The 15513-nt window shown below is 42.2% G+C and overlaps 3 protein-coding genes across 11 annotated transcripts; 1 reads left to right on the top strand and 2 right to left on the bottom strand.

Annotated features, from left to right (window-relative positions):
- Positions 1 to 313: 313 nt before the first annotated feature.
- zdhhc11 (zDHHC palmitoyltransferase 11) lies at positions 314 to 4784 on the bottom strand. Of its 6 annotated transcripts, none has more exons than XM_084703650.1 (13): positions 4665 to 4784; positions 4426 to 4514; positions 3944 to 4061; positions 3525 to 3745; positions 2908 to 3086; positions 2640 to 2741; positions 2425 to 2549; positions 2112 to 2267; positions 1856 to 1974; positions 1694 to 1743; positions 1468 to 1531; positions 1290 to 1368; positions 314 to 1156 (listed from the first exon to the last, which is right to left on the bottom strand). In XM_084703650.1, the coding sequence occupies exons 4-13, from the start codon at positions 3741 to 3743 to the stop codon at positions 1026 to 1028; spliced, it is 1224 nt and encodes a 407-aa protein (XP_084559776.1). In that variant the 5' UTR covers positions 3744 to 3745; positions 3944 to 4061; positions 4426 to 4514; positions 4665 to 4784; the 3' UTR covers positions 314 to 1025. The 6 variants fall into 6 exon arrangements, with proteins under 6 accessions (XP_084559776.1, XP_084559748.1, XP_084559766.1 ...); XM_084703622.1 differs by having other exon boundaries at positions 314 to 1183; positions 4665 to 4783; XM_084703640.1 differs by having other exon boundaries at positions 314 to 1174; positions 4665 to 4782.
- Positions 4785 to 5056: 272 nt separating this feature from the next.
- Positions 5057 to 10996, bottom strand: brd9 (bromodomain containing 9). Of its 4 annotated transcripts, none has more exons than XM_084703586.1 (17): positions 10833 to 10996; positions 10114 to 10334; positions 9864 to 10022; positions 9608 to 9737; positions 9363 to 9420; positions 9100 to 9244; positions 8828 to 8938; positions 8178 to 8365; positions 7909 to 8041; positions 7578 to 7653; positions 7395 to 7487; positions 7059 to 7191; positions 6778 to 6889; positions 6626 to 6682; positions 6390 to 6495; positions 5983 to 6153; positions 5057 to 5866 (listed from the first exon to the last, which is right to left on the bottom strand). In XM_084703586.1, the coding sequence occupies exons 1-17, from the start codon at positions 10879 to 10881 to the stop codon at positions 5766 to 5768; spliced, it is 2043 nt and encodes a 680-aa protein (XP_084559712.1). In that variant the 5' UTR covers positions 10882 to 10996; the 3' UTR covers positions 5057 to 5765. The 4 variants fall into 4 exon arrangements, with proteins under 4 accessions (XP_084559712.1, XP_084559703.1, XP_084559718.1 ...); XM_084703577.1 differs by having other exon boundaries at positions 7395 to 7490; positions 10833 to 10995; XM_084703592.1 differs by having other exon boundaries at positions 7395 to 7490; positions 8178 to 8305; positions 10833 to 10995.
- Positions 10997 to 11059: 63 nt separating this feature from the next.
- Positions 11060 to 14964, top strand: trip13 (thyroid hormone receptor interactor 13). The gene is made up of 14 exons (XM_084703611.1): positions 11060 to 11217; positions 11442 to 11535; positions 11896 to 12046; positions 12159 to 12285; positions 12385 to 12440; positions 12541 to 12631; positions 12930 to 13002; positions 13114 to 13177; positions 13283 to 13369; positions 13479 to 13585; positions 13798 to 13951; positions 14191 to 14303; positions 14601 to 14670; positions 14772 to 14964. Exons 2-14 carry the CDS (start codon positions 11444 to 11446, stop codon positions 14865 to 14867), a joined length of 1281 nt encoding a protein of 426 aa, XP_084559737.1. The 5' UTR covers positions 11060 to 11217; positions 11442 to 11443; the 3' UTR covers positions 14868 to 14964.
- Positions 14965 to 15513: the final 549 nt, after the last annotated feature.

Here is a 15513-nt window from a genome sequence, read left to right as displayed (position 1 = left end):
GAACTTGAGTACAGGATGTCTCCAGTCTTAAGGGTTGGTGACCAAACAGACAGTGCGATTCTCTCTCATGGCAAGGCAAATTTAAATCACAGATAAGAGATTCAAACTGGTCGAAAGTAGCCAAAACGTTCATGCGTGATTTGCACATACCGTTTTGCCTTTCGAACCTCAGGACAAATGTCACTTATATGGAGCTACTTGTAGGTCCTTCATTTTCAATTACACAATTTTATTCCACGGTACGGAACTTTTTTAACGTATTACACAACCAGTAATAATGATCATGAACATAACGATTATAGAACTTGTCCTGCTTGATACAGCATGCACTCAAGAGATGAGACAGCGCTCAGAGTTATAGTTTTATGCAAAATCGGTGCCATGACAAAAGGCTTGTCATTGGCAGGTCACGTTACGTTGGTAGTCCATTAAATGTACTAAAGGCACACATGAATGACAGTCCTTGCTTGTGATTCAAGGTCTCAATAGCTCCACTGTGTGGTCACCTTGCAAAAAAGACATGTACAAAAATAAACAAAGATGAAACTTAATTGAGAAATTTCATGTGCATATTTATTATTAAATTCAGAAAAAGCAGTTGCCTATTTGAACTACACCTTTAAAAAGTAATTACATAATTCTTTTATTATTAAATTCAGTTAAAAGTAGTAGTTTGTTTTGAGCTCCCACAAACCTTTAAAATGCAATTAATTTGTACCATTACATACTTGAACAACTAAAATGTTAAATTATTTTATCCTGGTAAAATGTGTTCCTAAAAAGCCTGTGCAAATTCTGAGGAGCTGAATTGCCATTGTCTCATTCCAGCAAAGTTCAAGGAAGGTCCAAATGATTCTGTGTCCGACACGAATCAAATCTTTTGTCCCAAAAGTTGTAAATCATAATCAGTATAGTCAACAGTGGTCCAGTGCGTGGTAATTCAATAGAGCTGTGATTTCCAGGAATAATTCCCAAGAGGTGTGTATCATAGAAACCATGGCCCCGTGCTGTGCATCTGAGACCAGCTACAGATGAGCTCCCTTGGGCTCCATCATGGAGCTCCCCAGGGAGTTCTGGACGATGGGAACCCCCTCCACAGACTTCCCTTCAGGTTGCTCCACACACTGGCCCCCTTGGCCATCTGCCAGCTTAAAACCTGAGATGTCACCCATCACTATTAAAACTCCGGGAAAGAGGAAATTAGGAGTGAAAATCTATGCAGTTACACTGATAATTAGTTTCACCATTGTGTGAGTGACAATGCTCAACTCTTACACAGTCTATCTTACCTGGTGCGTCGTTCATGGGTAGTTCTGTCCCATAGAAGATACTGTTCTCCTTATTTGACAATTTCTGAACATTCTTCAACTAAATGTTAAAAGCACCATAGGGGATAGTTAAAAGGTAAACAACAACAAGATATTCAGCTGTACACAAACTAAAAACAAACAACAAAGTAGAGCTAACCTCAGTGCAGATGGACTCAGAGAGTCGACTTGTAATTTCTCTTTTTTCCTCATACTTGCAGGTACTGTGGGACCAAATAAACAGATGACAAAATGTAGAAGTTAGCTGACTTTATGCCCTTGTGCAGTTCAGCACAAAGGGAAAAACCTGTGCTAAGCAACATTGTGCAACAAGTAGTGTTAATGGTATAATTGGGTACAGTGTTGCCATTGTAACTTGCCCATACCCCACGTTGTGTGACAAAGATGCTTCACAGTCAACAGAAGTCTCTGGATTCTAAAATCAAAAATCCAAACCAAAACTTTTTGTGGCGCAGTCACTGAACTTTGAACAATGATTCTACCATCTGTGGTCATCCTTAGAAGACTGATAAGATAAGATGTCTGACCTGGTCCCCCTTGCCATTGTTATTGGAATGCTTGGAGATCCCTGCCTCAACGTCACGCTTGCTGGCTTCCTTCTGGCGCTGTTTCATTATGTAGTCATACGTGCTCATATTGTTGGCCACTGCACAGACAATTACACACAAAAAATACACGGTATGAAGACATTCAAATAGTGTGTCTATGGAGATGTACTAAAAATACTATCATTTGTTTGAAGATACTTCCTCAGTATGTTAGGGCACATGCTATTGAACTCACAGATGTAGAAGTGGAACCCCAGCAGGTGGCCAAGCAGCAGCAGACAGATGAGAAGGATCAGGATGGTGACAAAGGCCACAACCAGAATAGCAACGGAGCTCGTCTCCATTGCGACCAGCGGTAAGAACACTAGCCATGTTCCGTTATTCACTACAGCTGCACACACGACAACGCAGCATTCGCAGAACTTAGGATGTGTTGCTTATGATTCTAGTCATGAGCAATACAACTATTAGCAAAATCAAGGCCTGATATGATTGCTTTTATGTCTGAAACCATAAAAAAACAGGCCGATTACTAAGCAAAGACTCACTGTCGAACTGTGGTGCCGTACGGAGGCTGGCAGGGTCCATGTAGTGCTGGATGAATATGAACAAGATAACCATAAGAAGCAGAGACACACCCAGTGTGGCAGATAGCAAAGTCACAAAGAAGTACCTGTGGGATAGAGAAGGATATCCCAGCCGTTAAGACATTCTGAAAAGAGTGGACATTTGTTCCTCGCATAGAATTAACTCTGTCTCTTACCAGTAGTTTCTTCCACCCACACAGGTGTTCAGCCATTTGCAGTGGTGGTCAAAGTTCTCAACACACTTATGACAAACGCCACAGTGTTTTACTTCAGGGCCCCTTTTAAATGAACAGAAATTCCTACGTTCAAACTATGTAATGCATCTCTTTCTTATGCCCTGATTGAGTAGTACGTTGTGACATATGATATACCTAGAGTATTATATTAAGTCAATATTTTCAATCAAAATGTTGTGGAGGTCACACATTTAGGTCAGATACGTACACCTGGATATCACACAGGTAGCAGTGTAGGTTATGGATAACATGAGGTTGTTTTTTCCTGTCAAAGAAAGGCAATGATTTGGTGTAGTCTGTTTTGGTCCGCACATTGGTGTGCGCTGGGTCTATGCTCACAGCAGCAAGGTGAGCAATCAGGTGAACGGTGAAAGCTATCGCTATCAGCTGCAGAGAGAATGTCAAGGCAAAATGCATGAGAAAGAATGTCAGAGAGGATGACAAAGCAAAATGCACACTGAGAAGCAAATAGTACCGAACCATGACACCAATGTTTAAATTAAGTGGCAACTCTTTCATTCATTTACATCATTATTTTTTTTTTAACTACTTTGGCTCTCCTATCTCAGAAGACACCATTGTACAACACAAAAGCATCTTTATGTGGACGTAGTGTCAAGTCTGAATAAACCAACTGTTTCTATGTCTATAGTCAAGTTAAGGAGGGGGTGACCTCATACAGCATTACACACAAAAGAGCAGTGGTGATGCCTGTGGTGGGCAACTAGCAATTGAGACAAAGAACCAAGTCTGCAATAGACCAAGAGACCTTAAAGACATTCATAGACTTGGAACCATAGGACTGTCGTGGTTGTGAAAGGATACAGAGTACGCAGCCAGCTTCCACAGAGATGGCAGGAGGGGTATGTAGATACCGAAGCCCACGATGACCATGTAGATGTACACCATCCAGCCAATCAGCTGGAAAATGTGTGGGGGGTATGACCAGCCATTGACCTTGGGGATGCTGGCAGGCACCAGTTCATTCCTGCTCCTGCTACTTGCAGGGGCTGTGCGTCTCAGCCTTCGTCTACAGCAGTTCATCTCTAGACCATACAGAAAAGAATGGAATCTTTTGTGAACAAATCCTCAACATTCCCCATACAGCAAACCGACACCACAATGTACTTCTAGGGTAGCTGATTTGCTAGGGAAATTACTGTCATATTTACCATCCCTCAGAGGCAATAATGGCGTCAGGAACTCTTTCCAATATTAAAAGCAAGCGCTAACATCCCACATACCTTTTGTCACGCTCTCTTATTTTGTTCCGGTTCCTTCAACTTTAAACAGAACTTATACACGCAGGATATTTCCCAAGCAGCCACTTGGAGAAAGTTGTAACATCACAGTCCATTTGTCCTGCATGTTTAGAAGAGTACGAGTTAATTTTGGTGTACACACTATCTTTGGCTCCTGAGTATAATGACGGGTGAAATGTGGTTGCCTAGCAAGAGCAGTAAAACCCCAGGCTCCTATTTGCTCTCATTGCAGTCACAGGTTTCGTTGTGTCCATAGTTTTGCATAACGTGACCATATTTCCCTTGTCACTAAAACTGACCATGTAATGTGACGGAAAAGAGACAACTAAATTGATAAGTCCGTTTAATTTTTGTTTGAGACGTCTTCTAGCTCTACCACAATCGCACTCGATTCTCGAGTGAATTTGGTAACATAAATCAAAACATAAACCATCATGTCAAGTTTCCCGGAAAAGTTTACTTACATTTAGGTAGCCATCTACCATTCTTGACTTCCAAAGCTGTCAGTTGAACTATACTAGTAGCATGTGGATCCGGCGATGTCTTGATTGCCCTGTCACACCCAGTTAGCTTTAATTAGTTTCTGATTTTTTCTCATCATCACGTGCATGGAAAAGCAGACTAGTGTCCATGAGTCGGGTGAAAATATGGTTTTTTTTAAAGGCAACTACTTAGCCTATCTAGGTAATTTTGTATTACGTACCAGTACGCTTTCCACGGTTGTCGCAGAAGTTTAACTATAGTACAGATCCAGTGCTATGGAAACGTCCTTGGAAAAAAAATGCGCATGCCCGATAGTCTCCAAGCGCGTCCGCTCAGATGCCTCGGCAGTATTACGGCCCAATGACTGAGTGCTTCTACAAATGCTGTTCATTTGAAACATCTGTAGCATTGGATATGTACTATTATTGTTATTTTCACAGCTGAGCTCCTTATGAAAGTTTACACCACATAAAAATTGGGGAACTCAAGTCAGACGAGAAACATATATGATATGAAACTTCCTTCTTTCCAAAGATTGCTTCCACTGTTGGCTCGTTTTTCGCGATTAACTTGTTAACCATCACAAACATAAACCATGACACAACGTAACCCTTCAAGATTAGGTTCTTTAGTGTCAGCTGCCTGTTTGCCAACATAAAATTCGTTTTGCATAACGACATGATTCTTAGAATTTAAAGAGACCATTTCAGAAACATAGCAGATACTACTTCCCTTGCCTATGATGTTGAAAAACAAAACAGCAGATACAGGCATGTTTCATTGTAATTTTTAGTACTGTACCTAGATATTGGAACTGCACACAAACAACTAGACAAAAATAAGAAACATCCTTAAATTGGCTAGTATTGAGAATGCTCAAACATGCTTGCTCCTTTCTAATAAAAATGACCAATAAACAATAAGGCCACGCAACCATTGTTTTGACAGTAAAAACACAGCCAGTATGATAGTAGTGGTGATTTAGAAGGGAGAAAGCAGGCACAATCAGAGTTCTGGTGTTACACCAAGTTCTGACACTGAGGCCCTCTCCACAATTTCATTTATCTAAATATTAAAACGTATGATAAAAAAAAGAGCAAAAGAAAACACAAAAATAAGCACAACATAAACAAATAAACATTCAAGAGGGCATATAATACAATACTTAAAATAAAATATTGTCAACAGGTTCATTTAAAAACAAAATCTGTACAATCATGATAAGTTTCTTATTCTACATGTCTGAGATTCTCTGCATGTCAAAGATGATCTATGTGGTGAACACCAAGACGTGGTAAGGTGTTGACGCAGTGTGTAGGGATCAGCTGGTGGCGGTGGAGCCTGCTTCTGGAGACTGCAGGAACTCATAGGGGTCATGAACCATCTCTGACTGGTCACCCACACCCAAATGGGATGGACTCCCTGTGGAGGCATAGGGAGAAGAAAAAAAAAAAGTACTCTCAGTAGATCTGTTACTGGTAATACTATCAATCTTCCAAACGAAACAATAGCTTTCAAAGATCTGAGTGGTCCTTTACCCAGGTGGTGCTGGTCCCTCTCAGAGGTGTTGGAGAGGGAGGACAGGTTGGAGGAGGGTCTGGACCCGACCCGGTCCACCTGGGCATCCTGAAACTCCTGCAGCAGCTTGGCTGCCTCGTCAAAGTGCTGTTGGCCTTCCTCCTGCTCCGGCTCCTTCTTAACCACTTTACCTGCCAAGCCAAGAAACCACACTTAAAATTTAAATAAATTCACATTTTTCTTTGTATAGCCCTTTTTTTTTTTTTTTTACAACCAATGTCACATGGGGCTTCACAGAGGCCCATTGACCAGCACTAATGACCAAACTAAACATACAAATGATGAAGATCGTCAGGCTGTTAAAAGGTATTGGTGTTTTTAAATGACGATGAGACATCTCCTGCTAGTGCTGCTTTAAGACTCTTACCTAACGTGTTGAGCATGGAAATATCCAGAGACATGTCGGAGTAGCTCTTCATAGACATGAAGTCCAGCACTGAGCCACTCTCTCCCAGACCTGTTCCGTCTGCAACCTGATCACAATGAGCACAATGAGTCAGGTGACAGCGGGAGGCTGAGGCTCGAGTTGCAATTCTGACAAACCTTATCAGACTTCAGTTCTGATAGTAAACCACAGAATAAGCATGGTGTGCTGTACTGTACCTGCATGTCACAGATGCTGTTCTTGGTCTCGTCTGGCTTCAGCGCCATGTTTCGTTTCTGGAACGAAACATCAAGAACACGATGAGATCAGAATTGTCGGAACGAGAAGGTCTTCTTGTAAAACACAGCGCCTTGTGTGCGGAAGCAGGTACCTGTCGTATCTGGAAGACGGCTTTAGAGTGGTCCCCAGCAGTCATCTTATCCAGCAGCCCATCCACCAACCTTTTTGTGGAGCTTCCACACCCTTTCACAAACTCCTGTATGCTGAGAGATGGAGAACGCAACTACATTGTACAACATTGTAGTGACATTGTTCCTGAGCGAAGACATATGCAGTGGTCCGAGTTCCTGATGCAGACTGGTGGACAGGGCTTTACATGTAGGTTGAAGTGCTCTACCAACATGTCCTGGGAAGACTCCTGTGAGGCAGTACCTGAGAGCACACTGCACCCCTGTGTCATCTCCATAGGCAGAGTACAGCAGGTCCATCTCATCAGGAAGCAGATCCGGGTAGATGGAGTTATTTTGGAGGCTCTGGGTGTTGTAGGCACTGCTAAGAAACGTCACTAGACAAGGAGCAAGGCAAGATCCATAACTATACGTGGAGTGCAACTGCTTTCCTATTTGCCTGGTTGTTAACAACCAAGCGATACCATATTGCCATTCATACTTGCTATGATACGTGACTCAATAGGCTTCATACCCTGTGTAGCTTTGAATAAAGGCATCTGCAAAATGTATGCAAATGTAGAATATACTCTTTACACACCTTTGTGTCTCCTGTCGTCTTTGAACCCTAACGTCGTTAATCCAGGTAAGAGTTTATTTGAGAGGGAACTCAAATCAACAGGATGGGTCTCCTCTTCTGTAAAAAAGCCAAAAGATGTGCTGTAAACAATCCATTTTAAGGAGCGCTGTATGTGGATGGGAGCTTGTGCTTGTGTAAACACACCTTCCACATCTGGGTCCAGCTGATTGACAACGTTGTAGACCAGAGAGCCATCAGTTCCTTTCCTCAGGTAGCCCATCTGGAATCCCAGAAACAAAGAGAATGGTAAAGACAACCCACCCTTCACACTGTACTTGCAATTACAATCAATGCTGTGCAATGCACCCTTATACATCTAGTGGCTACATGTCTTTCATGTATTTTATGTTCTTTTTTTTTTATGTATACCTTTGCCGTTATTCTTGTTTTGTTTCCTTTTATATTGATGTTTGTTATATTTTTGAAATAAAAATCGAAATCATGTCATTGTAGTGACTGGAATGTGCTGTTGAACCTTGGAGCTGGGCATGTAGCGGTTGATGCGGTCGCGGGCCTCGTCCGCGGCGTGCTCCACCAAGGCCAGGACATGCTCCTCGGCCGTGCTGTCCGTCAGGCTACAGGCGTTCCCCTCCGGCTCAAACAGGTAGCTGGGGCCACACAGTTACACGGTTACTCCACACTTGCGCACGGGTGTCCTGTGAGAGACCCCCACTGAGGTGATCCCAGCCGGGGACACTCGGAGGCAATACAGACATGATTTGGGATATGCGACATCTGTTTTACCTGATCACTTCCTTCATGTCTTTGACGGGCTGCTTTTTGGACTTCTTGGCCGACTCCAAAGGAAGGGGAACGACCTCAGGGACCGGTATCTCTGTTGTTATGTCCTCGTCCCCCAAAATGGCTGCCTGCTGAGAGAAATCCATGTCCTGCATGAAAGACATGCTGCGCTTCAGAGCTAAGAGCCGCTCCTGCAAACAGAGCACAGATAAGAGAGCCAGGGGGCAGGGCTTTACTACATCTGCAGAACTCGCGAAAGTGTGGTAAGATAGATGGGATGGGATGGTGGTGAGTCGGTGACAACGATGATGATGATGAGGCGAATCTTGGAGGGGAAAGGGGGTTAGTACAAGGCAAACTCTTCCTGAAGCACAAATCCACCCTGAATACCCAATCTACATTTCTCCTACCCACTTTACCCATGTCCATGTTTTAAATAGAAAATCTAAATTGCCAAATCAATGCACTAAACCAGTGAGCAGATGGAATTACACAATTGCTGATAAAAATAGGCATTGCAAAACATTAAATAGGAAGCCAAGCTGGTACTGCAAGAGCAGAAGCATCTGTAAAAAGGGTCAAATTAAACAGACAGATTAAAGTCAGCAAGCAGGCTACACGTGAAACCAGTCCCTCCATGAGGCACACATTACTTTGCTCATCATCTTGAAGCCCGTGTGGAGAAGTTTCTTGGCAGCTTTGTAGTACACGGTCTCTGGGCGGTTATAGATCATGGCGTTATCACACATCAGTTTGAAATCAGCCTGAAAAAAACAAAATAGAAAATAAGCTTTGAAATCTGTGAATTGATTCAACCCTCACAAATAGGTATAAAAATACATATTCCCAGTACGTAATAATCAACTCACAGAACTCTGGATGTTCTCAGTCAAGAACAACCTACTCAACATCCCCCCCCCCTCACCTTAAATTCTGTGATGGTTTTGTACTCGTTGGTGGTGATCTTGTCCTTCATGGTGCTGAAGTCCATGGGGTGTTTGATGATCATGGAGTACCCAGGAGCAATGGCATCTGTCACAGGGAAGGAGAAGAACCCGTGGGGGTCTTTCCTGCGAGGACAAGCACAACATCAACATGAAGGACAGGATTCTCAACATATATGGATTTTGGCTAGCATCTACCGTAACAAGAACTATTTAGAGTGTTTTGGTTTTCCTTAGTCCGCACCTCTGAAGCTGTCGTAGGAAGTGTTCCAGCAGCTGCTGACGAGGAGTGCACTCGCTCTCTGAGGAGAGACACAAAGAGAGACAGAATAGCTCTGTAAACACACAACCAGGAGGACTTGGTACATTTTACAGTTTATCTTAAACTAAGACATCATGGTGTGATAAACGGCATTTTCCCCTCCAAGTTCACACAGCCGACTCAAGATTTATAAACCCGATTGTGGCCGAGTTGAGGTGTTCTCCTACCCTGCTGTGTTCTGCACGACCGCACAGGTCTGTCTCCTTGCTGCTCCACCTCCACCTTTATGCTGGGGTGAAACTCATCCATCTCAGGGTCCATCTCAAACCTCTCTCTCTTCCTCTTCTTCTCCTCCAGCTGGAAAAAAACACATACGCAGAATGACTAATTGTTGAAGCAGTCCTGTTGGTCAGAAATGGTCATAGTGTAACTGTTACGCACACATGATCCGTTTGATCTGTTCAGATTAATTCAATGTCTTACCTCCATACCAATACTGATACCAATGTTCTTTGGCACAATTGGCAGCATGAAGGGCTCGACCGCCACACCAGTGCCAGAGGCAGTGGCAGTGGAGACAGCAGCAGTGGCAGCCGCCTCTAATTCATTCTGCTCCCTCTCTCGCTTCTTCCTCTTCTCCTCCTGAACCAGAATGAACAGAGATTTGAGAATGATATTGCGTCCGGCAGACTTACTTTTTTTTTGTTGCAACCCTCACTTTCCTCATACTCACCTTCCGCCGTCTTCTCTCCTCATCATCCACATGCTTGTCTTTGTCTTTTTCAGACTTCTTCTTCTTCTTCTTCTTTTTGTCTTTGTGGCGTTCTCGCTCGTGGTCTGACCTGTCATCGTAGAAACTGGAGTCATGGCCGGAGCCTGACAGTTCTGTGACTTCACTTCCACCAACTTTCAGTACAAGCTTCAGAGGTTTCTCCAGAGGTTTGTCTTCGTAGTCTGAAACCAGGAACCACACTTAAAACCACCAACATTCAGTAATATAGCCAACAGTTGTAGCACGTCCATATATAGCCTATGTATTAGTATACTTGTAAAGATGATGTGCCTTCGATAAAAAAAAAACACATCTACTGATAATAGATGATGAATATAAGGATGCAAGTAGACTGTGCATCACTGGAATGCCGTAATTTGTCGTAGGGGTGTTGTGCCATGTCTGATGATGTGCTGTATGAAGCTATGTCAATATTCTATTTTAGAAGTTCATTAAGTTACTGCACATACATTGTATGTAGGAAGCCCAATAACACCATGTGTTATATGTGTTGTATAGGCTGCTGTAGTAATGGTGATGATGATGCTGCTGGTTGATCCAGCCCACCATCATCAGCTGTGAGAGCTGATTAGCGGTTAGCTAGGCTAGCTATACCTTCTTAATCTTCTCTGTGCGAACAATTGATCAAAAACTACCCGTTCATTTTTATGCAAACTTACCGTCAACTGTTCTCCATTCCGGCTTGTGTTTTTTGTGTTTCTTCCCCATTTCCTAGCGTTTGAATTGAAATTAGATTAATTGTTAGATAATGCAACTATACAATCCAAGATGTTGAAGCTAGCTAGCAAACAATAATCATTTCAAAAGCTAGCAAGCACCGGAAGTACTATATCAGCCGCGTCGTCAGAACATTCAATCACATCCGCGTGAGCCACACTGCCCGCTAGATTTGGATTTTTTTGACAGCTACAGCTAGCTAAACCGCATTCATGCAAGGTATTTAATGAGACAGCTTCTTAGATTCCTATAACTTCACAAAAGGAAAGATTAATAACCAAATATCGAGTCAACCGACGCATAACTAGCAAACCATTTCTGTCATTGGTAAGGACGTAAGATTTCTTCTGATTTGAATATTGCAGTTTCATTTTAGTGTGCTACAACAGTAGCTAGCCAAAGCGTAAGTAAAGCGAGAAAGTGAAATCATGTAGTTTGGATAACTAACCTAGTTATGCAATTTAAATTAGCTAGCTGGTCCAACTAAGTTATTTGAATGTTACATCTAACTTAAATATTCATAAAATTCATGTGTTTCAATGTTTTGAAAGAAATGGAGGGTGACAGGATGGAAGTTGGCAACCACAAACAAAACCCCAACAACCTCGTCAACGTCCATGTAGAAGTTCATGTCAAATCTCAAAGGTATCTTACCGTCGTTTTATACTGTTGCTATATTGAACTTCAACTCACAACAAAAAGTAAGAACTATTGCATGGTCACAAACAGATGTAGGGTACTGTTATACTGTAACTTACAGTATTGCAGTTTGACTGTAAGCATGAAGCACCTATTTCACAAGTGACAAACGAAGACCCCTCACAGGTGAGGGTAGTAGTTGCTCTGAGAGCAAACTATTTTCACATGTTTTACAACAGCTTTATCATACTGTCAGTCCACCGATCTACAACTGGAGTGACCGTCCTTTTTTCTACCTTAACATAAGGTTGAGCTTTTCACTGATTGCCTTGACTGAATAGTTTTCCTTACTCACACTGATTTCAGCACTGCAAAGCAATCTGACGTTAGGACACACGTGATGGCTTTGCTGAACCGCCATTCCATGGTTTTTGGTAATTACAAATGGTCAGAGTTTGATGAAGACTTCCTCAGCAAACATGTGGCATCGGTGGCCATAGTGGATTCAGAGAGACAGGTTAAGTTTTAAACGCTTCTGTAACAGTAGATAGTCTAACATAGTCTTCTAATCATTATTAACATTTTACTGATTCTGAACTCGTCGTGCCTTATTTGGAATCCACATTCAGCCTATGGACCTAAAGAACTGCAATCTGTCCATCTACATCTTCACTCTTAATGATGACGGACCAAGCATGCTCAGCTTGGAGGAGGAGGAGGAACTATCCGCTGCCAATCACTGGCTCCTTCCAGCAGGTGAGCTGAATCCACTAGAACTGGAACTCTATCCAGAACTTTCAGGAGTTTGGGCCAATGCATGGGCAAATGTTCACTTGACCTGTTTGTGTTTTGCAGCTGAATTTCATGGAATTTGGGAGAGTCTGGTCTATGAAAATGGTGTAAAAAAACAGGTAGAAAACACTGCTCTGACTCCATTTATAGAAGGTAGAAGTTAAGCATCTTTTTACAGAACCAATACTCTAACTGTGCTGTTTTGCTACCTCTCCCCAGCTCTTGGACTATGTCTCAACAACCCTCTTCTTCTCAGACAAAAATGTAGACAGCAACTTAATAGCATGGAACCGTGTTGTGCTGCTTCATGGTAAATAATACAAGAATCTTGAGAACTCACATGGTTCCATCCTAGTTTTGTCTAGCAGTTTTCCTTGTCTTCCTAGAGGGTTTTGGTTGGTTTAAGTGCAGTTCTATGGGCGTATGTGAAGCCCTCTGTGACTTTGCTTGTAAAAAGGGCTATACAAATCCAATTGATTTGATTGTAAATGTAATATTCGCACCTCAGTGCACGGATGTTCTTTATGATGAATGACACCTTTGAAAGTCTTGTGTATTTTAACACTTGACAGAGACGAATATCTGCCTGTATTTATGCCCACATCTAGGACCCCCAGGCACAGGAAAGACGTCTCTATGTAAAGCCCTTTCCCAGAAACTGTCAATCAGACTATCAAACAGGTAAGGCAACCTCCACAAAAGAAATTGGCAGTCTGAAACTTTGGCAGTAACATTACCCTTCACACCTTACCCTTCACATTCTGCAGTATCTCAACATCTATCCCCCGCCAGGTACTCCTATGGGCAGTTTGTGGAGATCAACAGTCACAGTTTGTTCTCCAAGTGGTTCTCAGAGGTACAGATGGCTGGTTTTAACACTTAACTTGGGCTGTAGATTCTTGTATGATCTAGCTGTGTTTTTGATTAGTTGGCTCTTAACAGGAAGGTCTTGTCATTGCAGAGTGGGAAACTGGTGACTAAGATGTTCCAGAAGATTCAGCAGCTGATTGATGACAAAGAAGCTCTTGTGTTTGTCCTGATTGATGAGGTGAACAAGTGTGCCCCATTGTCCTTCACCTATCTTTCCTGTGATTTGGTAGTTCAAATGGAGTTTGGTAGCTTAGCTGTTTTGATAGGCTGGTGTTTGGTGTCTCCAGGTGGAAAGTTTGACGGCAGCAAGGACTGCCTCCCAAGCAGGAACTGAACCCTCAGATGCCATCCGAGTGGTCAACTCTGTCCTCACACAACTGGACCAGATAAAACGGTCAGAGATGCTCACATCTGGAACACTTAACATTAACCCAAGGCTTACACTGTTTCTATGTCATTTATACTACTACTTTAAACCCCATCAATTACAAAAGGTGTAGTAACAAATCTTAATCTGTACTCAAGTTATTTGATTCTGTTTTTTGGACTGTATTATATTTTTCCTACACTTATTTTACACTTGTATATTTTACTTTTATCCTTCAGACATCCAAATGTTGTGATCCTAACCACCTCTAATGTGACTGAGAAGATAGACCTGGCGTTTGTGGACCGAGCAGACATCAAGCAGTACATCGGCCCCCCGTCTGAGCAGGGCATCTACAACATCTATCTCTCCTGCCTGGAGGAGCTCATGAAGGTCAGACTGAACCTGCATGGTGTACTTGTGGGCTGAGTTTGGAAGTTTTGCATCACTAACTGGGAGCGAACTTGTACTCTGCACTGTAGTTAATAGATGCAGTTGGTGAATAGGATTGGGGGTATCTGGATCCACATTGTACATTACAAAGCATGATCTTGCAATTTTCCTATTGAGAATGTTGAGGAGTCTGCTTGTTAATAGCAGTTGTTTTGTTTGACCCTGATTCTTGTGTGCAGTGTCAGATTGTGTACCCCCGGCAACAACTGTTCACCGTGTTTGAGCTGGAGACCATGGGTTTCGCAGAGAGTGAGGTGTCTGTGCACAGTCTGGTTCTTTGGAGACTTGCGCAGTGAGTACCCTGCTCTCTTTACTTCTAGTCTAGTAGTAGACACTAGAATTGTATTTTTCTCATATTGGAAATTGTTACCCTGTTCCTATGCAACAGTAGCATAAGAAGAAACACAATACTGAATACTAATTGAATACAAAATAAGCAGTACATACTTCAATACTCCTACTTGGCTTATGCCACAACCATGTAGAGCCAACACCAAATAGTGGAACGATAACGCAGATTATTATATGGCAACGACAGTACGAGCGCTCTAATTGGCCCCTGGTGCTTTGTTGTTCTGATGACTCACAGGAAGAGCAAAGGCTTAAGTGGACGAGTTCTGAGGAAACTGCCGTTTTTGGCCCATGCACTTTTTGTAAAGGTAAAGAGTTCTACACACACAAAATACAAAGAGAATCCAAATCAACTTGTCTTTCTCCTTGAGGTTCCAGTCTCTTACCCAGCTGCCCTCTCTGTCTGTAGAACTCTATAGTGAATCTGGAGGGTTTCCTGGAGGCAATGGACCAAGCAGTAGATAAACAGATGGAGGAGAAGAAAGATATGGTCAACTGTGTGTGATTTGGAATGAGCTACTCAGGTCTTCCACTGCTCATTGGTTGAATGGATGCGGTGCCTTAAGACTGTGCAAATGTAATAAAGCTACAATATGCTTGTACCTCTAGGAACGCTTTTATTTCTCTAACTTCAAAGTTTGATCAAATATACATAAGATTACAGTATTTTGACATGCCGTGTGCCGTACTGCTAAATAATCATAATTAAATGTTTACAACCCACATAGTCATATCAGTTTACTTTTACCTTGGTGTAGTGGTGCCTTATAATATCTGTTATTTAATGTCCATCAGAACCTGTGTCAAAATGTTTAGGATCTCATGGATCTATTGATGAGAGAGTACGTTTCTGTTAATTAAACTTGAGTAAGTTGATTTTTTTGTGTTTGGTTGATAACAAGGGGTAAATGCGTCTAGGATTTTGAATTATTGCCATGTTCTAAATAGCATAGAGATATGTTTTGATTCAAGTGAACTTGTTCTGTTTTTATATTCTCAAGAATGTGCCATTATCTGTAAAGTAAAGCCCATCATATGATCTTGGCACTGCTGTTTATGCTTCATGTTCATGATGTTTTTATATGTGTTTATAAATGTACTTTATTAAACTCCCTTGGACTCTTGAGTGCTTTGAGAGCACCTGTTAAAAG

The sequence above is a fragment of the Hypomesus nipponensis genome, chromosome 2 (genome assembly GCF_054491055.1).
Source record: "Hypomesus nipponensis isolate SF chromosome 2, ASM5449105v1, whole genome shotgun sequence".
Lineage (NCBI taxonomy): Eukaryota > Metazoa > Chordata > Actinopteri > Osmeriformes > Osmeridae > Hypomesus > Hypomesus nipponensis.
The sequence above is the reverse complement of the archived record's forward strand: the minus strand, read 5'-3'. Positions and strand labels throughout refer to the sequence as shown.

Excerpts from the sequence above, each read along its gene's own strand:
- zdhhc11 (XM_084703622.1), bottom strand. The coding sequence starts at position 3,743 with ATGAACTGCTGTAGACGAAGGCTGAGACGCACAGCCCCTGCAAGTAGC. Across the intron at positions 2,268-2,424 it reads TACGGCACCACAGTTCGACA|CTGTAGTGAATAACGGAACA; the intron begins GTGAGTCTTTGC and ends TCGTGTGTGCAG. Across the intron at positions 1,975-2,111 it reads GGGGTTCCACTTCTACATCT|TGGCCAACAATATGAGCACG; the intron begins GTGAGTTCAATA and ends TTGTCTGTGCAG.
- brd9 (XM_084703577.1), bottom strand. The coding sequence starts at position 10,881 with ATGGGGAAGAAACACAAAAAACACAAGCCGGAATGGAGAACAGTTGAC. Across the intron at positions 8,939-9,099 it reads AAACCATCACAGAATTTAAG|GCTGATTTCAAACTGATGTG; the intron begins GTGAGGGGGGGG and ends TGTTTTTTTCAG. Across the intron at positions 8,366-8,827 it reads GCTTCAAGATGATGAGCAAA|GAGCGGCTCTTAGCTCTGAA; the intron begins GTAATGTGTGCC and ends CTCTGTTTGCAG.
- trip13 (XM_084703611.1), top strand. The coding sequence starts at position 11,444 with ATGGAGGGTGACAGGATGGAAGTTGGCAACCACAAACAAAACCCCAAC. Across the intron at positions 12,632-12,929 it reads CCGTGTTGTGCTGCTTCATG|GACCCCCAGGCACAGGAAAG; the intron begins GTAAATAATACA and ends GCCCACATCTAG. Across the intron at positions 13,952-14,190 it reads GCCTGGAGGAGCTCATGAAG|TGTCAGATTGTGTACCCCCG; the intron begins GTCAGACTGAAC and ends TCTTGTGTGCAG.